The sequence below is a fragment of the Sarcophilus harrisii genome, chromosome 3, assembly GCF_902635505.1.
Source record: "Sarcophilus harrisii chromosome 3, mSarHar1.11, whole genome shotgun sequence".
Classification (NCBI taxonomy): Eukaryota; Metazoa; Chordata; class Mammalia; order Dasyuromorphia; family Dasyuridae; genus Sarcophilus; species Sarcophilus harrisii.
The window spans coordinates 475,970,288-475,997,995 of NC_045428.1; the positions used below are offsets into that span (position 1 = coordinate 475,970,288).

At 36.5% G+C, this 27,708-nt stretch overlaps 1 protein-coding gene across 1 annotated transcript in view; it reads right to left on the reverse strand.

Moving 5' to 3' along the window:
• TRPC6 (transient receptor potential cation channel subfamily C member 6) overlaps positions 1-8,216 on the reverse strand; it is a 165,671-nt gene extending 157,455 nt beyond the window's left edge. The window contains exon 1 of the mRNA XM_031961050.1: positions 7,347-8,216. Coding sequence (XP_031816910.1) covers positions 7,347-7,510 — 164 coding nt within the window. The 5' untranslated portion in view covers positions 7,511-8,216. The remainder of the gene's footprint in view (positions 1-7,346) is intronic.
• Between the last annotated feature and the right edge of the window lie 19,492 nt (positions 8,217-27,708).

The following is a 27,708-nucleotide window of genomic DNA, read 5'->3' on the forward strand; positions in this document are numbered from 1 at the left end:
GCCACACTGGAACAATCTATATAAACAGAAGGCCATGTACCAAGAAGACTCCATTGGCTGAGAAACATGCCTGGCAGCCTTTGTCCAAACAGTAGTACAGTCTGTTTGGTATTGTCAGGCGGCAGATTCTCAGCAGCAGAGAGCTCCAGATCAGCAGCATCAGAGCCTGGTAAGAAGCTAATACAATCACCAAGTGACCTGATTGAACCAATCCAGCAGTAGATTAGCCTGGTGAGCTGAGACACTGTACCATTTGAAGGACCAGCCCAGATGAATAATAATGCAATTTACACATCACTGAAACCATATCTTGCAATGAAGGGTCCTTCAGGAAGAGAAAAAACTTCAAATCTCTGCTACCAAAATGGTCTGTTATCTCGTGGATAAATGATCTACCCTCATTCTCATATATTCCTTTCCTCTTCTCTTCCCTACACTAAGACAAATGGCTTTAGGAACAACTGATTTCCTCAGGGAAACAGAGTAAAAATGTCCAAGCACAGTCCTTATTACCTGCATTAGGGTGTAATAGTCAGTTAATATGAGTAGCTTTTGGAATGTAGATTCCTGTACTGAAATAATGTAAATAAAATCCAGACAATCAGGGTTCTCTGCCTATAGCAGTTCTACTTGTATTATGTATTACACATATTCTCTTTCATTATTTTTCCTTTGTATTCATATTCCTTCTTATCAATTAGACTATTGACTCCTCTAGGGCAGGGATCTTGGTAGTATCCTCATCATTGTATCCTCAAAACATAGTATAGTATACCAGGCTAATTATACTTCAAATTTTGCATGAAACAAAAATTTGGTCAATGAACAATCATTATAAACATTTTTGGGATGCTTATGTTCCTGCACTATACAAACACACACACACACACACACACACACACACACACACACACACACACTGTCCCAATCAAAAGTTTTAGTGAAATTTAAAGCTGCTTAAAACTTCACTAAGGGGGCAGCTAGGCACAGTGAATAGAGCACCAGCCCTGAAGTCAGGATGACCTGAGTTCAAATGTGACCTCAGACACTTAACACTTCCTAACTATGTGACCCTGGGCAAGTCACTTAACTCCAATTGCCTCAGAGGAAAAAAGCTTCACTAAGACTTGTAGGATACTCTGTTTATGGATGTGAGTGGGTGTGTATGGGTGTGAGTGGGTGTGTATAGGTGTGGGTGTATGTACTCATATTCACACATGATATTTTTGTTCCATTAGAGAGAACTACTTTAAAGGGATATATAAAGCAAATAATTTTTATAAAGTATATGACCTATTATATTTACTTAAAATGAGGTACAAAGCTTATTTTAATAATATCTTTGTTCAGAATTATGATTTCTATTTAGCTCAAAAATTGGTAATCACAAACAGTAATTTTCAATGATAAGCTCCAACAATACTTAGCATTTTTTATGAAAGAGCTAATGAAAATAATGAAACAATAAAGTTTTTCTGACTCTGTTAAAAAAAAAAAAAGAATATGTGTGAAAGATGATGTGTGTGTTATATGGCATCATCCCAACCCAGAAATGAGTTTTAACTACCTGGAAAACAAGATTTATGAAATCACTACGTGCCATTCAAAATTAATATGCATTTATTAAGCACCTACTGTGGACCAGGCATTAGATGTGCAAAAGCAAACTGTGAAATAGTTCTTGCACTCAAGGACCTTGCATTCTAAGGGAAAGGGAAGAACAGAACAATTTAGACATAGCAGAAGGGCTGGATTTGGTATCAGTAGAATTAGATTTAAATCTTCCTGTCAAATACTACCTGTTTGTCAATGAGAAAATCACTTAAGCTTCCTGGCTTTCAGATTCCTTATCTTTAAAAAAAGACTCTACTAAAGGACCTTTAAGTTATTCTCCAGTTCTATTTCTACCCAAAAGCCTAAATCTGCAAAGAACTCATTTATATAAGGGAATATGGGTACTATTATCTGGGGGAAACAAGTAATGATGCCTCATGCAGCAGGTGGCATTTGAGTTTAGCCTTGAAAGTAACAAAAGGATTCCAAAATCTGAAGCCAAAGGAATGTATCTCAGGAGCAGAGGTGGGATGTCATGTCATGTACTAGACCCATTTGCTTGAAACAAAGATATGTATGAGGGGGAGTACTATGAAATCATCCTAGAAAGATGGGCTGCAGACAGATTGTGAAGGATTTCAAAAGACAAAGAGAAGAGCATATATTTTAACAAGGAAACAACAGAAAGCCATCAAAACTTCTTGAGCAGAGGAATAGCATGGTTATATCCATTTTTTTAGGATTATTAATTTGGCATTTAAATTGGAGGAAAGATTGGAGAGAGAAGAGATTGGGAAATACTTAAATCAATTAGGAAACTATTCCAATTGTCTGGGCAAGAAATGATAAGGACCCAAAGTAGGTTGATTACATGTGAATAAAAAATATGAGATATTTTGCTGATATTGATAAGATTTAGGGACTGATTGGATATAATAATTTAGGGATGGTGAGAAACTGAGGAATACCTCAAAATTATGAATCTAAGTGACTGCCTTTAATATAAATAGAGAAATCAGGAAGAGAAGTAGGTTTAGAGAAAAGGATAGTTAATTCTAGTTTCGATGTATCAAGGCACCTAAAAATATTTAAACAAAGATGTACTACAGACAATTGGTGATATGGGACTAGAGTTTAGGCAAGAAGAGAGGGCTGGGTGTGAAGATTTAAGAATCATATTCATAGAAATAATTCTTGAACCATGGGAAGAAGAAAAAGGTAGTTGAGCTCACTAAGACTCCATTAACAGAAGGAAAAAAAAAGATGTTTGAGAGGAGAACTTTGGAGGATGGAAATGGATGGGATATGAGGCATAGATGATGAGCTAGCAATACACAGTGAGGAATGAACTGATGGGAAAAGAATACCAACATTAGGAAAACTTAAGCTATTTGTAAGAAAAAAAAATTAAACATCACCAAAAAAGTCAAAGATACAAACTAATATGACAATTTTTATGTCAAATTAACAGACAAAAAAACAGTGGATAAACTAATAACTTTTTTTAGAAAGCAGAAACAGAAAAAGTAATGTTCATCATAGGGATTTACAAATGTTCAAATTTCTTTCCATATACTATGCATACATGCTCTATGACATCAACTTACTAAGTAATTTCTGTTGTCTCTGCTGTTCAATTCAATCTATTAGCCATATTATAGAAATATATGAAGTATCTCTTCCTTCCTTTCCTTAAGAAATGATGACCCTGAAAGAACTCAGAACCACATTACCTGCTCTGTTTCTTCTTTAATGTTAATAAAGAAGGGAGGAACAGAGAAAGGGAAGAAGAGAAAGACTTGCAATGGTGAAATTAAAAAAAGAGGCAGAAACAGAGAGACAGAGAGCAACTGACTCCCCAAAATGCCTTCACTCTGTACTAGGGACATGTTATTCGAAATCTAGAGCAAACAAGAGACTCATGTGTCATACTTGAGAAAGCTGCATATACTATGAACCATGAAGATCTTCAGAAAGTTGAAATGAGAAAAAGTAACACAGCTGCCCCCAGTCCCTGATTCAACCCTCTTTGGAAAGCAGAGACCTGGGTCCAGATAGGATTTGTAGGCCAGGGACTTTTCAGAGAAATTTTTGTAACCTGAATAGAAAATGAATACAGAAGGATAATTTGGGAAGCCAATCAAGTATTTACTTTATTTTTCTCCATTTAATAAAACCTTGTCATGATTTTGTGAACTGTGTAACTTCAAGCAGGTGATTAATTAACTGCAGGGGTTGTTAGGAATGGGAAAGCTATATGCACAGGCCATCTCAGGTTTTTCAAATTAAGAATATGGGCCAAAAGAGTATAACTGGACTCTTCTAGAGGTGAGAAAGTCTCTGACATTAATATATGGTGCTTTTGGATTTGTGAATTAAACTTAGAATGTTTAGTAAGCAGAATGAAGTTAATTAAGATAGAATCAGATGAACTAGTTAGGCTACCATATGCAACTGTAGGAAACAAAAGGAAAAATATACATTTGTAGTTGAGGAAATTACCTAATATCTTTGAATCACTTCCTCTCAAATTACTCCTTTGAAATTTCCTGCAAATATTTACTCTAGCTATCCATTTCTCAACAAAATGATTTTTTCCATAAGCATGGGAAAATGTGATAATCAGAGTGGCCAAGATGATAATAAATAACTGGAAAAGATTTTATTTAATGTTAAGCCTAATGAAAAGAAAATAACATTCTTTTTAAGTTTTATATTTTAGTTATGAAACAATATTGGATTTGGGGTCAGAACAACTTGGTTTCAAGTCTAGTCTATGCAATTTAACAGTTATTTGACTATGAACAAGTGATTTAACCCAAACCTCATTTTCTCTACCTGCAAAATGAGCATAACAGTTGTTGCATTCCCTATCACGATGGGATGTTGTAAAAAAAGTGTACTTTGTAAACTTTAAAGCACTATATAAATGTGGGTAGCTATTATTGCTATCAATTGATTTAACTAGTTTGTAAGCTCCTTGAAATAAAAGACTATTTTTGGCTCATCTTTTATATGTCCTTCCAAACTTGGCTGAATATCTTACCTGTAGACAATGTTCAATGAATAATTGTTGAACTAATGTATATCCCCCCAAAAAAGTTCATTTACTTATACTTCAAAGAATGGCCTAAAGAGTCAACATGGAATGATACAGAAGAATGTTAGGATCTGATTTTGAATCCTGATTCTACCACTTAGTTTCTATGAGAAGCCAGTTATTCAACTTTTATGGGTCTTAGTTTCTTCATTTATAACCTAAAAGATTTATATTAAATAGCCCATAAGATATTTCCTTTGCGTAAATCTAAAGTACTTTGTAAAATTAATGCAAAAGTGGATATCACTCATTCAGTCAATATAATTAAACATTTACAATGTATCAGTCAGTCAGTCAACAAGCATTTATAAAGCTCTTACTATGAACCCGGTGCTTTGCTAAGCACTAAGGGTACACTGAGAAACAAAAGACAGTTTTTGTCTTCAAGGAGCTCACAATTTAATGGGGAAGACAACAAGCAAAGAAATATGTATAAACAAGTTATGTACAAAATAAACAGGAAATAATTAACAGAGGGAAAGAATCAGAATTAATAGGGAGTAGGGAAGGCTTCCTGTAGAAGGAGAGACTTTAACTGGAACTTGAAGGAAGACAAGAGGACTCCAGAGAAAATGCCCAGAGCTGAGAGATAAAATGACTTGTAAGGAACAAAGAAGCCGTGTGTGTGTGTGTGTGTGTGTGTGTGTGTGTGTGTGTGTCTGTGTCTCTGTGTGTCTGTGTGTGTTTCTATATGTGTGTGTATAAGGTGTAAAAAGATTAGAAAAGTAAACTGAATGTTGAGGGGGAGAGGGGGAAACAGGATAGCTTATAAAGGCTTGGATTGCCAAGCAGAGGTTATATTTTATCCTGGGGATACAGAGAATCCTGAAGTTTGAGTATAGAGGTGATGAAGTCAAACAATGCTTTAGGAAAATCATTTTGGCAGTTGCATGGAAGGTGGTTGGAGTAGAGGGAGACTTGTGGCAAACACTGTCTTAAGCTCTGAGGAAAAGGGGAAAAAAACAGAGTGTACAATCTTTAAGGGGACAACAATATGTAAATAAATAAGTATATAGAAGATAGAAGATACATACATGATAAAGGAAAGGTAGGTAACCTTAGAGAAGATATACATTTGTTGGCTTCACAATATAGATAGGTAACTTTTAAAAATCAAAATCATCATCAATTAGCAATGAAAATTACATTAAGTTCCATAAGGTATGAATAAGTACATTAGAAAGAAAACTTCTCTTTGACATCCTATAGATTCAGGCAGCATGTCCAGATCAGTAACTAAAAGCTATCCCAGGAATAGTTTTAGATGTGCTAACTCACTCTGGATTTTAGAGAGCAGTTTCTTTAGAAAACAGAGAAGAAGGATGAACTTTCATCATAAGTACTGTACTCCGCACTTTCCCTAACTGGAGACCTACTTTATCATTCTCTGAATTGTATAAACAGCCTTTCCAGAGAGCCACAGTCAGTTTAGGTGCCTTCACATTAACTACAAAGGACTTGTAAGAAACTCTAAGGCAGGACATCATCCCACTGCTTCTAGCAATAGTGCAATACTCTTCTACTAGCAAATTACTGTGTAAAGGGTCAGTAAACATTATCAACAAAGGAGGGGGGGATGCTTTATGGTTAAGGGGGAAAAAAACAGTCTCTAGGGGACATAGTTATGCTAGAGTTGGGAAGGTGAGGAAGAGGAAGACTCTTTTCTAGTGTTTCTCCCAAAGGCAATTCTGTAAATAACTTTTACTTTTCACCCCTAGATTAAGGGTACTATCCTCCCAGTCTTCTTGACCTCACGTTGGCACGAATCCCAAAGACTCTTTTTCAATGCCTAATGAAATCTTTTGCCCAACTTCTGTAAAAGATTTTACTTCACTGTATTAACCCTCCAACTACCATGAGGGCTTCCTGCCCATCACGATATCCCACAGCTGGAGAAGAGAGATTTGTAGTTTCGTGGAATGTTTCCAAGAGTAACAGACATTTTTTTTTGCTTACGATTTAAAAAGATGCTGTAAGTATGACTTTCACTTCCCAGGGAATATGGTGGGAACGATATTTGAGAGTATCAAGGATGTGATTCAATGCCTTAGCCCACAAACATGCATCAATGCTTAAGATTCTTGGGGATGCTCAGCCTGGTCAGCTGGAAGAGATAGGGAACGGAAAGATATAGGAGAAAAGGGATAATAAGAAAAGATGAATGCAAATTCCAGCACCAAGGAAAGGTCTGCTAGCAGTGTTCAAGTTTCCCAGTGGGGCTACAGGACAAGCTCTCTACCTCAATATTTCCACTGTTCCCAAACCAATCTGAAAAGCAAAGGAAAATTAGAAAAGAGCACAGTATCTGGCTCCTTTGTTTCTCAGCAGAATGCACTTTTAGGTGAAAAATCAGAGTTGGAGGAAAGTTAGCACTTTCAAATACACATGAATACATGCATATAAATCTGCAGCCAAAAACATCCAAAACAGGTACACACATTCGCCAATTGACTTGCAGTAACAGTTTCAACACAGTCCGCTTTTGTCTTTCTCTGCATATATATTCTCTGCCTGTCTCTGTTTCACACTATATCTCAGCATCTGTCTCTGTCTCTGGGTTTATATATCCAATCTCTACTTCTGAATCTGTCTTATTTTGTCTCCATACACACACACACACACACACACACACACACACACACACACACACCACTCGAACTATTCCCGCCCCTGGGCAGTACCCAGCACTCACATGCAGGGATAGTAGCCATAGGGAGGCAGACCCGAGGGCTGCTGTAGGGAGTTGTCTTCACAAAGCTCCGAGTCGATGAGCAGGTAGTCCTGACTCTCATTTCTCCGAGTCCCGGTTCCAGGAGCGCAAACCCTCCGAGGGCCATAGGGAGAGTTCTGACTCATGGCCAGCGCTTATCCGGGACAGCCACGGGCACCCTGAGACAGCTTCAGCTGTAGCCCAGAGTCCCCAGGCCAGAACACGAGATGAAGTGGGCTCCAACTGGAGTCTCAGCTTCCTGTGTGCTGGAGCGAGGGCTGGTCCCGGGGAACTGCTGGACACTGAGCGAGAGAAGGACTGACAGCACTGATGAGCGGAAAGGCGCACGCTGCCCAGATTCCTGCCCAGCAAGGCACTTTGAAGAGCAGACTGGAAGGGGGCCTAAGCTTCTCTTGTCCCAATAGAATGGACCTTCGGAGCCCCAAGGAAAGCAAGCATGCGCTCCCTACTCCCTGAGGCAAGGAAGAGCGCAGGCAGGCAGGCGGGCGGGCAGGCTGAGAAAGCGGAGCGCTCTCACTAGCTCGCCAGAGAGAAAACCAGAGGCAACGGGAGTGATGAAGAGTTACTATGTCAACCAAGACCGTCCGCCCCCCACTTCCCCGCCTTCTTCCCCCGCAAGCAGCGTCATGCTCCCGTTGTCTGTCCCACCTTCAAATGGAGCCAAACGGGCCCCTGGAACTTCTAGGGTGAAGTTTGCTCTTATTCCCTCTGATTCCGGCTTCCCGGAACCGGGCGAATTGGAAAAAAATCAAAGCAAGGACTGTTTCTAAGACCCAGACTCCGCCGGCACTCGGGGATTTCGATTACACCGTCGAGCTGGGCTCTCTCTAGGGTGGTTTATCTTCCTTGCTCAACTCGAAGAAGAAGGAAATCCATAGGCTTTAAAGGTTCGGGGTGTTCTGCCTCAATGTAGGCAACTTTGTCTTTCCCTTACTCTCTTTTAGCAGTTTCCTTGTCGCCCCTCTACCCCCACCCCCGCCCCCAGCCTCGCAAGTATGTCACGACCCTCTTCTAAAATATACAACACTTACAGCTATAAGTCCCCGGCCTCTGGAAAGAAGGATGGCAAATAAAAATATTTTTTGAAAAGAAACTAAAACAAAATGCACAACATCCCAATAGCGATGCCTTTTCAAATGATAATGCTTCGCATTTTACAAAATTCGAGGATTTGCACCTATATTCCATTCCTCTTAAGGCCTACATCTATTTTTCTTGGTTTTCACCGAGACCTAGTGCGGTGAAAGGAGTGCAGATACGGAAATTAGACAGTTTAAATGGTCAGCTCAAAGTCACAGGGCTAGTTCTGAAAAAAGTCCAGGTTTGAAGCCAAGTTATCACCAGCGTCAGACACCTTCCACTCTGGTGGAATACAAGAGAAATAAGTGCCTGTTGTGTGCAAATGCACTGGAATAAGGGCTATGTTATCTTATTTATTGGGTATTATTATTTCGATTTTACAGATGAGGAGATAAAAGGCAAAAATCACACAGAAAATGAAAAAAGAATGAGGGTCTTATTGCAATAGTCTTGCTGCTGTATCACAGCAGCCTAAATAAAGACAAGGAAGTCATTCATTTGTCAATGAACTCCAACTCAGAATGTAAACTCCTTGAGAGATTGTACCCCTTCCTTTTTTTAGTCTCTGTAGACTCCAAAACTGTGCCTAGTATATAGTAGGTGTTTACAAAACTTTCTTTTAAAATTCAATTCTCAAATTGCATATGAAACATTTTTGGAACAGAAATTCTTCTATTTAACATTTATTAAATACTTATTGTGTGATGAGCAATGTGCTAGATGCTAGAAATACAGGATCCTCAAAAGACTGCAACATATAAATTAATGACTATAGTCAGTCAGTCATGTGTTAAATACCTCCTATGTTCTAGTCACTATACTAAACACTTTGTAGTTCTTTAAGGTTTATAAAATAATTTCTTTTCAACCCAATAAAATAAATATGAATGCCTATATTCCTTATTTGCCCAGGGTTTTCTATATTTTATTTGTAGAAGTTTGTTTTAAAATGTTCTTTGAGTAGTCTATATACAAGTAGCAAACACTTCCACTAGAGCAAGGCAGATAACATTAGTAATGATCTAAAAAGGAAGACTATACAATAAACTGTATCAAATACCAGCATACTGAATGTCATCATAGATTGCATCTTAGGTCTGTACTATTGAAATGTTTATTCAATTCAGTCCAATCTGACTTTTCTTTAGTATTTATTATATGCCAAGAACTGTGCCAAGTTCTAGAGATACAAAGCAAAATCAGAAAACTGTCTCTTCCTTGAGATCACTTACACACACTGAAAAGGAGATAATTACAAGATGTAACAGAGATAAGCAAAAACAAAGAAGAGATTAATTATAAATCTCCCCACTAACACAATGCACCTTTCTAAGTCTGTAATCAAAAGAAAAATGTAAAAGACAATCAGAGATAAATTTCACACTCTGACTAGGTCTATACACACAAAGAAAAAAACCAAAATTTTGTCAATTTGGAAAACAAATCAAAACCCACTTGTCAGAAACCTTTCTATCTAAAACATTTTATGATTGCATTATCTGGATGATTATCTTTATTTCCCACTTTCCAGGGTTTTTTGTGAGTATCCTTTAGCATCATTCTTTTTGGACAAATGCTGACCATAGCATTTCCACCTGGAATGCAATTTCTTGAACAGTAGATGCATTTCCCAGGCTTGCTGTTTAGGCAAGACATCTTGAGGAGATATAACAATGAAAACTATTTTTCAATTAAAACTAAGTGGTAAAATAGTAAGTAATGATCAATGGTTATGGCTATAAACAAACAGCCATAAGGTACATGGTAATTGAAGTATCTATCGCAATCAAATAACAGAAGGCTGTTTTTATGTTTCTCCATCCTAAGGCATCTGGAATCATTTTTAAGTCATGTTTGTTGCCATCTAATCACTAATAGGGAAGATAGTGTAGCATAATAATAACAGCTAGCATTTTTATAATCCTTTAAGATTTGCAAAGTGCTTTGTAAGTGCTATTTCAATTTATCTTCACAACTCTGGCAGGTGTTATAGTTATTCCCATTTTACAAGTGAGGAAACTGAAACAGATGGAGGTGAAATGACTTATTAAGGGTACAAGGCCAAATCTGACCCCAGGACTTCCTGATTCCAGGTCTGGCACACTATTCACAATGCCACCTTGTTGTGGAAAGTCAACTTTGGAGTCAAGAAGAGTTGGGTTCCAGTATTGCCACTGACACCCACTAATTGTGTAAGATGGATAATGCGGTATAGTGGAAAGATAACTGGGATTAAATTCACATGGAGCTGAGTTCAAATATGAGCTGTTCTAATTATTACCTAAATGACTCTGGGGAAGTCAGGTTGCTCACTTTGGACCTCAATTTTCTCATCTGTGAAGTGAAGCTGCGGACTAAATGACCTTTAAATGACCTTTAAAGTTCCTTCCAAACCTATATCTATGATCATGTTAGTTAACTTCTCAATCTTCCCCAGTAAACCTAAAACCAAGTTAAGGACAAGTTGATCTCCATGTGGGGAAGAGAGGAGCTAAGAAGTATTTATATAGTACCTAGTATGTATCAGGCACTATGCTCAGTTCTTTGCAAATATCTCATTTGATCCTCACAATAGTTCTGCAATTATCATAATTTTACATGTGAATAAACTGAGGTTAAGTGATTTGACCAAGATCACTTGGCTAGTAAGTGCCTTAGCACAGTGCTTGGCACATAGGAGGTACTTAATAAATGTTTATTGTATTACAATAAATGTCTGATTCTGGATTTGAACTCAGATCTTTCCTACTCTAGATCGGGTGCCCTATCTGTAGCACCAGTTACCTCTAATATAGAAACTCTTGTCTTCATGGGTGGAAAAAGTTTTTCCATACTGTTGATTTTCAATTTCAACTAAAACTTAATTGACTGATTAAAATAACTAATGACTGAAAAGCAATTAGTTGCAAAATGAGCTCCAATTTCTTTATTACAGCTATTACATTTAAAACCACAATGTATGCAATTTTTGAAATGACAACAAAATAAATACTTCATTACAACAATAACAAGCTAATTTGCTTGCTGGCATCAAACAGAGAAAAAAATTGTGGCAGAGAAACAAAATTTAGTTTATTATTTGCTCACATTGTTACAGATTATGCATTAGAAAAAAAAGTTAGCAAACATCAGTGGTGCCACTTAGATTTAGCTTCAAAGAGAAAAGTGAATATTGTTTACTGTTACAGACTTATCTGTTGGTGAATCTCATCATAACACTGTATTTCATTCTCATGTAACATCCTTGGCACTGTAAAAACTAATCCCTTTAAACATATGGTTTAAAAGTAATTTATTATTTCACAAGACGAGACCTGTCATCCCTTAATATTATATTTGAAGATTAGTTAGTGAAGGAAAAGTAAAGATAACAAATTTATATCACAAAAGCACAGAATCAAATTTACTGGAAAAGACTTTAAAGACTTTATTCCAATTCTCTCATCCTTCCAGCAAAGAAACCAAGGACCAGAAAGGTAAAGTTAAGTTGAAAAGCATTCATTAAATGTCTGCTATGAACCAGATACTGTGAAAAGTGCTAGGGATCCACAGGAAAGCAAGGTAGTCCTTATAAGGTGCTCACATTATAATGGAGGAAACAACCTATAAAGGCTATCTAGAAACAAGATATATACTCAGAATATCCTATGTGATGAACAGCAAGGGGTTCAGAGTCATTTGATTACATAGGACACAAAAGGGAGACAGCTTAAAAAAAAACTGGAAAGATAAAAGGGTACCAAGTTATAAAGACCTTTAAAAGTCACATAAAGAGTTTTATATCTGATTTTGAGGGTCAGAGGGAATTGTAAGTAATAGGAACCTTTCTCTTTTATTTTTTTCAATTTGCAAAAATCTACTTTCTCTTCTTCCCATCTCAACTGCTTACCACACCAATGAGAATGAAAGAAAAACCAAATCCTGATTATAAATATATATAGTCAAGCAAAACAAAATTCAACATTGGATATGTCCCAAAAATATGTATCATTCTGTACCCTGAGCTTTTCTCCTCTCTATCAGGTGGTATGTGGAGTAAATGAGGTGTTCAGGGAGGAATGGCACCTCTGCTCATATACATTTGGTGTCCATCTGTCACCCAGTCTCTTCTGGGGCTCCAAGAAGCTATAGTATGCACAGTGACCATACTAGTAAAACTATTTCAGCAGATAGGTAAAACCAAGTTGAAAGTAACCAAAAAGCCTCAAACCCATCAATGAGTTAAGGGATGCCTTCCCTAAGCATGTGAAAACCTCCCCCAGAGGATAGGTGAATGAGAACAATTTGCTCCAACGACTGTGATGGCAGGTAAAACAGGTGGAACACTCAAAGGTTGGTAGATATCGATTGAAGAAGCCAAGATCATCCAATGTATCCAGGACCAATGTCAGTCATTCTGACTTTTATCTTGTCACTGGCCTTTGATACCTATGGAAGAGAGGATGAGGCTGATGAATTTATGCAACTTTGCCCCACCTTTAAGTCACAGTCAACACATTGTCTTGTGATGTCACTGGTCCTCCTTGAAAAAGGAGGAGGAGGAGGAAGAGGAGGAGGAGGAAGAGGAGGAAGAATGTAAAGGACTGAAACTCTGAATAGGTGCACTGGAATAAGACAACCTAGCACTTAAGGCTAATTACCTATTGGACAATACTCTATTAGCATATGCTTGAAAAAATGGTCCTTCTCACTATTCTGTGCTGGCTCCATCTTTTGGTGTATACAGATAATTGTAGGCGGGATCATGGGGTGAAGTAAGACAAGGAGAAGAAGAAGGAAGAGGAGGAGAAAAAGGAGAAGGAGGAGAGGGAAAAGAAAAAGGAGGAGGAGGAGGAAATTTATATAGCATGTTGCTATAAATCATAAATACTCTAGAATTGTGTTTGGTCATTAGGCTGATCTGAATTCCCATTTCCTTCAAAGGTGTTTGACTTTACCATATTGTTTCCAAAGTAAAAATCATTCTGGTTCTGTGAACTTTGCTTTGCATCAGTTCATATAAGTCATAAAGGTTTTTTTCAAATCATTCCCTTCGTGGGAGATCTATGTTTTCTTTCACAATTTCTATAATTTCACATGTGGTTTCTTAATTGTGGGTAGGGATAAAAGAGAGAACCTAGAATTCAAAAATCTTTTAAAAAAGTGTAAAAAAATATTTTGAATGTAACTGGGGAAAATATTAAGTAAATTTTTAAAAAATTCATTCTCTTCATCATATCTAAAGCACAAATATTATACAGTTGTTTTTCAATTGGTTGGCTTCTCATGATTATTCATTGGTATTTACCTTTTTAATCTTTCTCTTAATTCCTGTGTCTAAATTTCAAATTTTCTATGAATCTGTGATCTTTTCATTGGGAATGTTTGTCATCTACTTTATCTAAATTCAATTTTTTCCCTTGTAAGATTATACTCATTTTTTCTGGATAAAGTTATTCTTGGTTATTATTCTCTATCCTTTGCCTTCTGGAATTTTGTATCCTAAGATCTCCACTGCTTTAAAGTAAATTGTGTGTGATCCTGGCTGTGGCTTCATGATACTTGAATGTCCAGTGATTTTTAAATTTTTTTCTCCTTGATTTGTTTCCCAAGTCAGTTGTCTTTGCTATGAGAGACCTCATATTATCTTCATTTTTTCAGTCTTTTGATTTTATTTTGATGCTTCTTATTGTCTCAGAGAGTAATTGTCTTCTATTTGGTCTATTCTAAATTTCAGTTTGTTGCTTGAGTAAGGATATGCATTTCTTGATCCAACCTGCTAATTCCCTATTTCTTGCATCCATAGCTCATATTTCTTTTCCTTTTTTAAACCTCTAGAATTCTCATTTCATTTGTAAATACATTCTTAAAATTATCTTTAAACTCTTGCATCATCTTTTTCAGGTATTTTAGTCAAATTTAGGTAGAAACTGTTCTTTTTTCTGAGGGTCCTGTCATTATAATAGTTTCTTATGATGAGATTCTTTTGTAAGTTTGTTTTTCCACCCTACTTCCAGACTTTGGATTTGATATTAAAATCAGACTCTGTGCACTTCTGAAGGAAATGTTATGGCTGGTTCTGTTGTTCCTTTCTTGGGATATTTTGTGTTGTCTAATTTCAGGATCTCAGGACAGCTCAAGCTGAGGGTCTATAAGCTTTCAGTGTTCCCAAAATGATCTGATCCAGGGCAAATGGTTGCCACCCCAGTTTTGATCTTTGCAAGTTCCTGACCTAGATTTAGGTCTGAGCAATAAGAAACTGAGGGCTGCTGAACTCAAGCTCTATCAGTCAACTGGAAAAATCTGTTGCTTCAGAGTAAGAACTGTATGCTTCCCTTCTGCCTAGATTGTTCTTATGTATGCTTCAAATTGTGCTGGAGGCTAGACCTGAGGGTATGAATTGCACCAAAGCTATTATTGGTTGCTTATGAACTTGCTCCTTACTTTGTGCACAGGATAGAGCCTAAGACAATCCTTTACCAGGATTTTACCACTGGGCACAGGTCCCTTCTTCTTTCTACTCTGGATCTAGGATCCAGATGTCAACCTCAACTTTTCACACTTTCTCCCCATGACCTCCTTATTCAATCACTTGTTAAACTTTCTTATTTCTTCATAATAAGATTTATATGCATATTCTACCACTACCACTATCCTGATGAAATCCCTCTTCAGATTATTGTGAAGATCAAAAAATATATTTATAAAGCATTTAGCATACTGTAAGGTACATAGTAGGTACTTGCTAAATGTTTATTCTCTCTCTTCACTAATTTAGATATAAACTATTATAACAGCTTGTTGATTGGTATCTCTACCTCAAGTCTCTTCCTACTTCAGTATATCCTCCACTTAGATATCAGAATGATCCTCTAAAGCAAAGGCCTAATCATATGATCCCAGCCCAGTCCTTTCAATAAACTCAGTCATTTCTTATTATCTCCAAGAGGAAATCCAAAATCATCTACTTTGCTGTTAAAGAACCTAGCTCCTCTCTTTCTTCTCAGTCTCTAAAACTTTACTACACACCATATACTCTGTAATCCAATGACATTCTTCATTTTGTTGTCCCTCACACATGTCATGCCATTTTCTGACTGAGCATTTTCTTTGGCTCTCTTTCATAGAGGTTTTTAACCTGTCCAGAAGTTTATTTTTTGAATTGGTAACTGTTTTTCAATACTACTCAATTTCCTTTGTATACATTTAAAAACAATATAACAATCACAACAACAAAAAAGGTTAAGAAACCTTTCTGTAGATCATATAATTCTAACTAATTCATTAAGTTAACTAACTTAAATACAATTAAACAGTGCAGTAAGTAAGAACATTGGACTTGCTGTCAGAAAGCCCTAGATTCAAATCCTCCTTCATATTTTTAGCAGACTGGGCAAGTTACTTAATCTTTCTCTCAGTCTCAGTTTCTTCATCTGTAAAATGGAGATAATATTAGTACCTACTTCACAAGATTAAGAACTAAATTATATAATATACATAGTACTTTGCAAGCCTTAAAACACAACACAAATATTAGATATTATTATCATTGTTGTTGTTGTCTTTTAATGCCTCTATAAAGGATTATGGGAAGAAATGCTAGCACAAAAGTTTGATATTTACAAGCAGTGTTAATGGGAAGGGAAAAAAATTCAGGGCCATTCATAACCATATATAGAAAATTTTATTTTCCATATTTTATCTTTCTCTTCTTTCATCCACTAGAGTGATTATAGTTGAAACATTCAATATTTGATTATCAACAGTAGCATCTCATTTATCTAGTCCAGATGATAGTTATCTATCTGAAACTTACCCTTTTGGGCACCAAAACAAATATCAGTATAAACCTCCAAGATAAAAATCTTTTTTAAATGGATTGTAGAGTTTTCAACCTTCTTACATGGAGCTTGAGCATACTGAAGCCTTTTCTTGATCATAGTTCATCATAGTTGTGAACATCTGGGTCATGGGATTTGGAGCCAAAAAGGACTAGAAATTTAATTAAGTAGAATCCCTTCGTTTTACAGAGGAAGAAACTGAGGTCCAAAAAAGTTGAGGAACATAATTAAAATCACTTAGTTAAGTGACTAGTCTACAATTAATAAGTAGTAGAGCCGAGATCATATCCCTATGCTGCACACCAGTACAATGCCCTTAGATTCCACTGATATAGTCAACTGTTCCAACTCACTTTATCTAAGACTGTTATATTTTCTGTGTTCTTGTATTCATTTTGTATGGTTTTTCTGTCTCCTCAGTGTGGTTAATGTCTCTTCTCCCCACTTATCATTCCACAACCACTTTTTTATGGACTTATAGCCTACTATGGATAGATATCCATATATGTTTGAGCTGTGTATAAAAATAGTATCATCAGGTTCAGAATGAAGCTTATAAACCTTATGTTTTGGATGCTATGCCAACTATTTTGCCTCAATTGTTTTGTATGCTTACTTTCTGCTACTTGGTTATCTTCCAGATAGCTGAAGTTTCCAGAAAGTGATTTCTGGCTAAGCATGGGCTAGCTATACTGTCGTATATCATCCTCTGACTCTTTCATTCTTTCTGGGCTTGTCTCCCTAGTCATAGACTACCTATAAGGAGCTTTTTCATTGCCCAGTACCCGAAAATATATTATTTCATCAGACTTTCCTGACAGGACAAATAAGAATTATTCTTCTGCGATGAGGAAACAGAAGCTCAGGTATGTTGATTGACTTGCCCATAATAATTTCCCTTACACATACTCATGTCAGGTTAGTTGCTGCTCAGTTGTTTTTACAGTTGTTTTTAACTGTGTCTGACTTTTTGTGACTCCATTTGGGGTTTTCTTTGAAAGACATTGCTGTGATTTGTCATTTCCTTTTCCAGCTCATTTTACAGATGAGGAAATTGAGGCAAACAGGATTTGCTCTATGAAACAAGCTAGTAAGTGTCTAATGACAGATTTAAACTCAGGAAGATTAGTCTTCCTGATTCCAAGCTTAGTGGTCTATCCCGCTAGGTGCCAACTGTGTTTTTTGTTTTGTTTTGTTTTTTAAAAACATTTTATTAAAGGAACTTGATGTCTCTGAGAGAAACGGCATGGTGCAGTAGAAAATCAAGAGAGTAAAAGGAAAATAAATTAGTGAGTTTTCCATGACTGCACCTGCAACTTGTTATTACTGTCCTTGTTTTCTCTTTTGTCATGCTTTCTCATTTACAACACAGTCATCTTCATGTCTCTCTCCAGCACATGCACACATAGTATTCACTTCAACTTTTAGTATGTGTGCCATGTGAGACACCATGAAGATACAAAGATTAAAAATGAAACAATCCCTGTCCTCAACAAGCTTGTATTCAGCCTATGACTCTTTCTTAAATGCACTCTCTCTTCCTTACTTGCTGCTTTTTTTGCCATACGTATATCCTTATCAATTCACTATCATTTTACGTAAAATTGAGAATCCAAATTAGGAAACCTGGTGGGCAGTCATGGAGATTACTGGGGTATCATGGAGATTGCCGAGGCATGGACCAAGGGATATAGAAGACAGATTGAGACAGCAGTAGAGACAGAGAGATGGACAGGAACAGAGACAGAGGCAGAGAGAGTTTTAGGATGAGAAAGACCTTATATAGGAAGTGGCTCCTGAGCTGAGCATATGAATTGGAAGTGAAGTGAGGTCTGTTCCATGTATTGGGAGAGGAAGAAAATGAACCTGTGCAATGTCACAGAGGCTAAGGCAGGAGAGGGCATGTTGACATATCAGTTTGACTAGACCACAGAGTACAGAAAGGAAAATAATACAGAATTTTATTAGAGAGATAAGTGGGAGTTCCTGGACTACGGGGTCCAGGTAGATTTGTATTTAAATGCCAGATAGTTTATATTTTGTCCTACCTTTGGGTAATAGGGAGCCACTAAATATTTTTGAGTAACAGAATGACAAAATGACCTGTATTTTAGATATCTCAGGCATATGTAGGAAGGATCAATGATCTTTAGGATGTATGTTGTGAACAAATTCTCCTTCATCCTTAAGTTTTTCTTTAATTCCTTCTACTTTCTCACTGAAAACAGACTTTCCTCTGCGGCTATCTCTTGCAGGCATCACTACTGCCAGTTCTCCCAATAGTGAGTCAAGGAAAAGAGTCGTACTATTTCTTGTTAATCCCATTGTGATACGCCAGAATTAATCAGGAAAAGATGGGACATCAACAGGCAGGAGCACTGAGCAAGGTGAGGGGGAGGATTTTTCTAGGAGAGCTAGGCTAAGACCGAAGTCAAGGAAACCAAATTCAAATCCAGTTTCAGACAAGAGCTGTGTGACCCTAGGCAAATCACCTAATCTCTGTTTACTTCAGTTTCCTCAATTATAAAAATACCTCCACGGATGGAGTGTTGTATGAGAGAAATAGCAAGAAGGCCAGTGTTGCTAGATGATAGACTGGGTTGAGAACAATAACATGTAAGAAAACTGGAAAGATGGGGAAGAGCAAGTTGAGAAGGACTTTCAAAGCCAAAATAGACGATTTTATATTTGATCCTGAAGGAACTGAGGATCCATTAGAGTTTATTAAATGGGAGGGGATATGGTTAGATTTGTGTTATAGGAGGATCAATTTGGCAGCTGATTGGGAAATGGTGTGGAATGAGGCTAGATTTAAGTCAGGGAGAACAAACAGGAGGCTACTACAATAGCTGAGGTGTGAGATAATGAAGACCTGCACCACAGCCTGAGTGAGTGGAGAAAAGGGAATATATACAAGAGATGTTGTAAAGGTAGATATGACAAGGCCTGGCAACAGATTAGATACTTCCAGTGAGTGTGGGTGATAGAAAAGACAGAGAAAGGAAGTCAAATATGACTCCTAGAATTTTGGCCTTAGTGCCTGGGAGAACAGTGCCAAAAATTTAAGACTAGAAATAGGGTAAAGTAAGTAAGGCTGTTTTTATTGGAGGAAGGTGGGAGAAGAGGAAGGAATAAGCATGTCTGTAGCACCTACTATGTGCCAGGCACTATACTAAGACTTTATAAGATTTATGTTCACTAAAACTCATAACCCTATGGCAAAGCCAATGATGAGTCTATTCATATTTAGCCTGATTGATTTTAATTCATATTCAGTCCCTTCATCTCTAAGTCTTTCTGGATTGATAATACCTGACAAATTCTTCCTTTTGCTATCATTTGTTGTCTCATTTTCATTCATGTCCAATTCTTTATGATCCCATTTGGAGTTTTCTTGGCAAAGATACCATATTGCTTTGTTATTTCCTTTTTTGGATCATTTTACAGATGAGGAAATTGAAACAAACAAAGTTTAGTAACTAGATCACACAGCTAGTGTAGGAGACTAGATATGAACTCAGGAAGATGAATTCTCCTTACTTGAAGTCCAGCTCTCTATTCACTCTGCCACCTAATTACTGTCTTCACCTTCAAGAATCCAACCTCAACCACGATAAAGCATCACAGTAGGACTTTAGTAAAGAAATGGATACTTGGGAAAATGAGCTTTTAAAAAATATTTGCTTTTCTCCCTAAAACCATGACTGGAACAACATAAAATTAACCCACATATTTTCATCTTATGAACTTTAGAATGGAAGAGAACCAAAATAATTATTCGTGCCTTACTCTCAATTAATTATGATGTTTACAAGTCCATGTAAAATAAATGGGTCCACTTAGGCCAAATATAGCCATATAGTTAGTAGATTGCATGAACGGATACCTTTGGAAACTGGGCTGCCTTTCTCTAAAATAGACTTTGTTTTCTATTTTAAGAGAAACAGGAAAAGTACTGTCATTTCACATTTGCTCTTTCCCTCACATATCTCCAAAAGGGTTATGATACTAGAGTTTTAGACGTCTCTCTTCTCAAATGTTACTTGGCTATGGCTACAAGTCTGGTTGAGAACAAAAGTTATTTCCCTGGTTATTTGTAAGGAGGATGTAAAATTATAAAGAGCCAAGATGGTGAAATAACAAGAGAAAATATAATGCTCCCCTTCCATCAAATTTTCTAAAAAGCAAGGAAACTTTTCCAAATATATGTAGAAAATGTATAGACTGACTATTGATTGGGAAACCCAAAGGGAAAAAAATCACAATAAGTCATATTTCCCGCCCAAACAAGCATAGGGAAACAGAGTAATCTATGAACATCAGGGATGGTGTCCAAGAATGTACTACATGAAGCATCCCAATACAAAGAGGGGCTGTACACTCATTCAATAAGTATACATTTATTAAGCTTCTACTATGTGTCAGAAATAGTGCTAAGTGCCAGGGATACAAAAGAGGTAATGAGGTTATAGTCTAATGGGGGAGACAGCATGCAAGCAAATATAAACAAAGTAAACTGTATATAGGATAAATAGTAAATAATGAGAGGGAAGACTTTAAAATTAAGAATGGTTGAGGATGGCTTACCATAGAAAGTAGGATTTTATTTAGGACTTACAGGAAGTAAGGGAGATCAGTAGTTGGAGCAAAGTAGGGAGGAAGTATTCCAGGCATGGAAATCAGTCAGAAGAAATGCTGAAACAAAAGACAGAGTGTCTTTTCATGGACAATGCAAGAGGGTGTCTCACATCTAGCACAGAGAGTTCTAAACCTATGTAGGGTACAACAACAGGTGCCAACTAGCAACTCTTTTGCTAACTATCCATTTCTGGGATTTAGATTGAAAGCAGACAGAAGAGGGGCCCTGTTCTTAAGGGTGACAATCTGGGCTAAGAAATGGATATAGTCCTTATTCTGTGTACACAGCAAGGGGCAAGTTCAGAAACAAGCCGCAGATGTATGATTCAGAAAACTAGAGGGAGTTCTCAGTTCCAGCTGCTAGTCCAGTCAGAAACCTGTACAGGAAAAAAGAGTGCAGGAATCCCAGACTACATAGAAGCATCTAGTTTTGTCACTAGGAACTAGCAGAGCTTTCTAGCTGGTTGATTGTAGCTAAGTCTAGCAGTAGTCAGTTTTCTGTTGTTTAAACCCAGGTTGGAAATTTGCAGCATTTAGACCAGGGAAGGGAATGAATCAGACCACCTTGGACCAGTGAAAAGTTTCGAATACCCATCCTGAGAAGTCTCCAAGATTCTGGAAAAACAAAGTACTCAAATTCCACGAAAGCAGCAACAGAACTAACCCCAACTTTCCTTCCAGAAGTGCAAAAAAGCTGATCTTAATATAAAGGCCAAAATCAGAATGTAAACTGGAAGATAAGTAAACAAAAAACAATCACACACAAAAACCTATCATAATCACAGGAATACTCAAGATCCAAACCAAAAAGAATTAAATGACTCCAAAATATCTGCAAGTACCAAGCATCAAAAACAACAACAACAACAACAACAACAACAACAACAAATAACAACAAAAATACTGTGGAAACAAATTCAAGTAGAATTCTTGAAAAAGATGAGACAGAGGTTGGTTGGTTGGTTTGTTAAGAATGTTCTCATAAGTGAAACGTGAGTGCTAAAGGAAAATATTAGAAAAGAATTCAAAACTATGAAAGAAAAAATTAAAAATAAAATTAAGAGATTGGTATGAAGCATAAAAAACTGCACAATCAACAAATTCCCTGAAAATTGGAATGAATCAAATAGAATGACTCCATGAGACAAAAAAAAAGTATTAAAGCAAAAACAAAATCTAAAAAAATTGAAGAAAATGTAAATTCTTTCATTGCAGACTTGGAAAAGAGATAAAGGGGAAAAAATATTAAGAATGATTGGGCTATCTGAAAACCATGACAAAAAAAAAGTTATTTCACAACATTTCAGGATGACTTAAAAGAAAACTCCCCATAGATCTTAGAAGTAGAGGACAAAGTAAAAATGGAAAAAATCCACAAATTGCCATCTGAAACAAATTCCAAAATGAAAATCCTCAGGAACATTATAGCTAAAACCCAAGGCTTTCAGATTAATCAAAAAATACTGAAAGCATGAAGAAAGAAAGAATTCAAGTATCAAGAAGCCACAGTCAAGATCAGATATAATTTATTATGAAAGAGTAGACATATTAGAATACACCATTTTAGGAGGCAAAGGTTTGCTTTCAAATAATTTGGTCAACAAGACTGAATATAATTTTACACAGAAAGAGGGAAGAGGGAGAGAGGAATTGTACCTATAAGGAAACACAGGGGTTCCAAGCATTCCTGATGAAAAAAAAATGAAATGGCCAGAGCAACATAAAAACTTTGAAGTTCAAAAACAGAAAATAAGAGAAACATAAAAAGGTAAACATGAGCAACTATAAAGGACTAAACAAGGATAAACTACTCATACTCTAATATAGAAATAGGATACATGTGCTACCTAAGATGTCATATCATCATCAGGATTCATAGAGGGAGTGCAATTAGACAGAAACTGGAAATGTTTCCGTTATGTCTTAATGATCTAAAAAAAAAAAAAGAGCAGAAAGTCAGAGTAAGATTACTCTAAGTGGAAGAGGAAAGGGAAAGGGAAATCAGGGGAAATTAGCTCACAAAATCAGAATGTACAAGTGAATATATATATATACACACACACACACACACACACACACACACACAAACATGGAGGAAGAGATGGAAGCAATGGTTGACATTTAAATATCATTCTCATCTGAACTAGTCAAAGGAGAGAAGAATATACATACCCTCATAAAGGTAATAAGAAGGAAAAAGAAGGAAGAAATAGAAGAAGAGTAGATTAGTTCTAAGCAAATAACCCTTAACTAAAGATATGCAAATTTATTTATAGGTTTTTTTGAAGTGCAAAAATTAAAATCTGTCCATAAATTGAAGAACTGCTGAACAAATATGCTATAGCATATGAAATGTTGGAATGAAATTGTCCTTTAAGAATTGATGAAGGCAATGGTTCTTAGAAACCTGGAAAAACTCTTAAAGACATACTGATTGAAGTAAAAATAACCCAGAGAGCAATTTATTCAATTACAACAAACTTTGAAAGACTCTGATCAGCTTAATCAATACCAGTGATGATTGCAATAGTCTATTGAAACATGCTGCCTTACTTCCTGATAGAGAAGTGATGAACTTGGAATACAAATTGAGACATATTGATTTTTGGATATGGGCAATGGAGAAATTTTTTTGTTTCATATATATATGTAACAAGGTTTTTCTTTTGTTCTTATCTGAAGGAACAAGGAAGGGATAGGAAGAAAAGTTGAATTTTTGTTGTTTTTGCTGACTCAAAAAAAATTAACTTTTAAAAGGGGGTGTAATACCATAGCATAAGCAATCAACTAAGAATATTGAGTGTGTGACAAGCACTGTGGTAAATACTGTGAGATATACAGAATAATACAAAGCATAGCCCTGCTCTCACCAGTCTTATAGTCTAGTTCCAAAGAAACAAAGCCTAAAAGAAACATGAGAGAAATAATTACTGTTATAATGGACTGACTCTAAGTGAAAGGGGAGTTCTCAGTTTACCCTGGAGAAATCAAGGAAGGCTGCAGGGAAGGGACTTGAAGTACAGAAAGCAATAAATGCAAGTGGGGGAAAGGGTATTTTATGTAGAGAAACTGACATGATAAAAAGCAGAGAAATGTGCCAATGTACGGTGTGTGGTATGTGGTATTTATGTATGTATGTGTATGTAGGGGAAATGACATAAAGAGAACATCCTGAATGGAATGAAAGATAGAATTGTGAAATATGATTATCTCATTGTAATAAGCATACTCAGCACAAAAACTTTCCTGAAAACCTAAAACTAAAAGAAAGTCAGAGACATCCAGCAAAAACAGGTCGCTTTTAAGCTTGTCTTTAATTTTTAGATTCCAAGAATGGACTTGTTGACCAGGTTGAATACTGTACATCATCATACAGAAGATGAGAAAAGGGTGCTTACTGCTATATTAAAAATATAAACACTAATATACATATGTACATGTCCTAATACAATATGAAATATAAATGTATTAAAATGTGATTTAAGGAAAATAATTGATACTAAATAAAATCATTCAGTGAGGGGGGAATTAATTTAATGGAATAATGAAAATAATGCATATATAAAAATAGAGACTGTGCCTGAGATTTCATTGATATAGGGAATTTGGAAATGAGGAAACCCTCTTTACATTCTCTGCAACTTGCCTAGAATACTTAAGTGACTTATTCAAGGTCATATAGTAAGTATATATTAGAAGCAGGACCTGAATAAACATCTTTCTGGCTTCAAACCAGATCTCTGTCCATTATAGCATGTTACCTTTCTTAGGTATACATTATATGTACAGGTATAGTCATTATATGTATAGGTATATTCATTATATTATTATTAATTATACTTGGTATGCTATTTACAAAGTCCTTTATATGTGTTGTAACTAGAAAGAAGTCCTGGATATTCATGAATGTTCTCATAATAACTTAACAAAATGATTAGAAGTAAATATAAAATTTTTTAAATAATGTTTTTATGTACTGGGAAGAAACAGCATAGATTCACTGTGGTTTAAAATTTAGTGTAAAAACCTAACCCAGACCAACTTAGCCTGAGATAATTTTAGGCTATGCCTCTGCCCAGTTTGCCTCCTGGGAATTAAAGAAAAATACGGGATAGAGAAGGTTTTTTTTTTTTTCTTTTTTTTTTCCCAAGCTGAATGATAATGAGTCAGTCCTGAAAGGTATTTAATGAGATTTCAAGTTCTAAAGATAACTCAGTTTTTGTTAGTCACAGAGAGAAGATAAAGGGCCTAGCAGGTGAAAAGTTAGCTGCCTTATGCTAGAATGCCTGGACCCCAGCCAGGGCTGATTAGCTACATTGGGAGATGCTTTTACTCACCATAAAGTCCTCAAAGGCCAAAATGTCCTGAAATAAAACATTTACTAAATAATGCTCTGATTCATTTCCCACATGTAGCTATAGAGCAGCTGGTCAGCTGCTGGTTCCCTTCCTTTACTGCAACCACCTGAAGATTTGTTCCTTCTTGTAGCTACAACCCTCCAAATAGCATCATCTTTTCTCTGCTGTAACCCCTTTTACAATAAATCGCCATAATGGCACTCAGTTCTCAGGCCAGCTTTCTTCCATATACAACAATTACCTTTGGTGGAGGAGATAGACAGACAGACAGAGTACCATATTCTGTTTTGAATTGTGTTCTTATTTATTTCTCTTGGTCTAGATATTTTTGCACATTTTGCTGAGGCTAGTTTGTTCTTTATCCATAGATCTTTTACCCAGGAAAGTCTGTATTCTACACTCTTCTTTCTTGACATTTTGTAACTGGGAAGACAAGCGTCCTTATACATTGCTGGCAGATCTGTGATAGGTCCAACCATTTTGGAAAGTGATCTACTTTCCACTTTTCTTTTATATTTAAAAAGTCTCTTTCCCTTTCCCCCTCTCCTCTCCTCTCCTCTCCTCTCCTCTCCTCTCCTCTCCTCTCCTCTCTCTCTCTCTCTCTCTCTCTCTTTCTCTCTGTGTCTCTGTCTCTGTCTCTGTCTCTGTCTCTGTCTCTGTCTCTGTCTGTGTGTGTGTGTGTCTCTCTGTCTCTCTGTCTCACTGTCTCTCTGTCTTTCTCTCTGTGTGTCTCTCTGTCTCTGTCTCTGTGTGTGTTTGTGTGTGTGTCTCTCTCTCTGTGTCTCTCTGTCTCACTGTCTCTCTCTGTCTCTCTCTCTCTCTCTCTCTCTCTCTCACACACACACACACACACACACACACACACATGCATTCCTTCTCATTTTCTCTCACCTAAGTTGTCTCATCCTTAAGTGATTTTATTCTCTAGGCACAAGACCCTCTAATGGGAGACAAAAAGAGCTCCTCATTTTTATACACTTGTTTGCTGTGTGAGCATATGCTCTTATTAGTGCAGACATTCTCTCCATCTGTTATGGGCCAGAACTCTTATACTTGAAACAAGGATTCTTACAAACAAGGTATTAACTCAGTGAATTGATGAGACAATGGTGATCTAGTTTAGCATGGTGCTTAATAGTTCTCTAGTTCAGTACATGCACTTAGTACTTAATATAGTTCTACAAGATTCACACCTATGATAATGTAATTAAAATAGAGCATAGAAGCTGGGACAAACTCAGAGACAGATTCATTCACTCCATTTCACACCACCATGGTGGCTGACCTTCTGCACTTTCCCCACTGAGACCAAGGTAGGTCTGAAAGGCTCTCTAGAAAGCTGCTCAGCCCCAGGCAAGGAAACTAGATTGTGAAGGAGATAATAAAGGATTTGAACTTTAACACCTAGCTATTCTTGTGGTGATTACTGAACAGAAAGGAAGGCTGCTCCAAGACCTCCCGAAAACCAAACAGGAGCATAACATCCGTCCATGCATTTAGACAAGCCACACATGCTTTCTCACCCTGTGCAGTTCCTGTGCACTTTCTCCCATAGATATTTTGTCTATTTTCAATTAATATTTCCTAAAACATAGAAAATTTCCACAATGACAATGATTTTAAATGCTGTAGGGATAGCTAGATGGTACAGTGGATGGAGCACTGACTCTGAACTCAGGTGGACCTGAGTTAAAATCCAGTCTAAGCACTTAACACTTACTAGCTGTGTGACCCTAGACAAGTCACTTAACCCCAATTGTCTTGCTAATAATAATAATAATAAAATGCTATAGAAAAAAGCTACAAAATATCTAAAACTACAAAGCCTTCATCGATTTATTCAAAATTCATCATGCTACAAAAATAACAGTTCAGGAGATTAAAAGATAATAAAAACATTATCTATTGTCATAACAAAAAAGCAAATGAAAAAAACCTGCTCTTTCTCCTATTACTAGATAGAATTCAAAAATGATAATGCTATCAATAAGAAAAGAGGAGAAAATTAATGGTATTTAAAAAGGGAAAGAGGATATATAACTATCTTTATTTGTAGACATGATGTTTTGCTTAGCAAATCCTAGGGAATCAACAAAAATACTGATTAAGACAATTAATAGACTCAAAATAAAACCACAAAAATCAACAGCATTTTTAGTTTATCACAACAAAATCCAAGAGGCAACAACGGAAAGGGAAATTCCATCCGAAATAAAATTCAGGAGCTGCTTCTAAAAGTGTTGGGACCTAGAAAAATGCTCCAAATTAGAATAAAAAACCAACTATATAAATGTTCAAAACAAAACAGGATTATTCAGTTGTTTCAGATTTAAATATTTCAAATATAGAGATAGCAGAGAGGAAAAATAGATCTTCCTGAAACATGGTGTTAGGAAATTATCTGTGCTTTTTACAGGCATGGGTGAA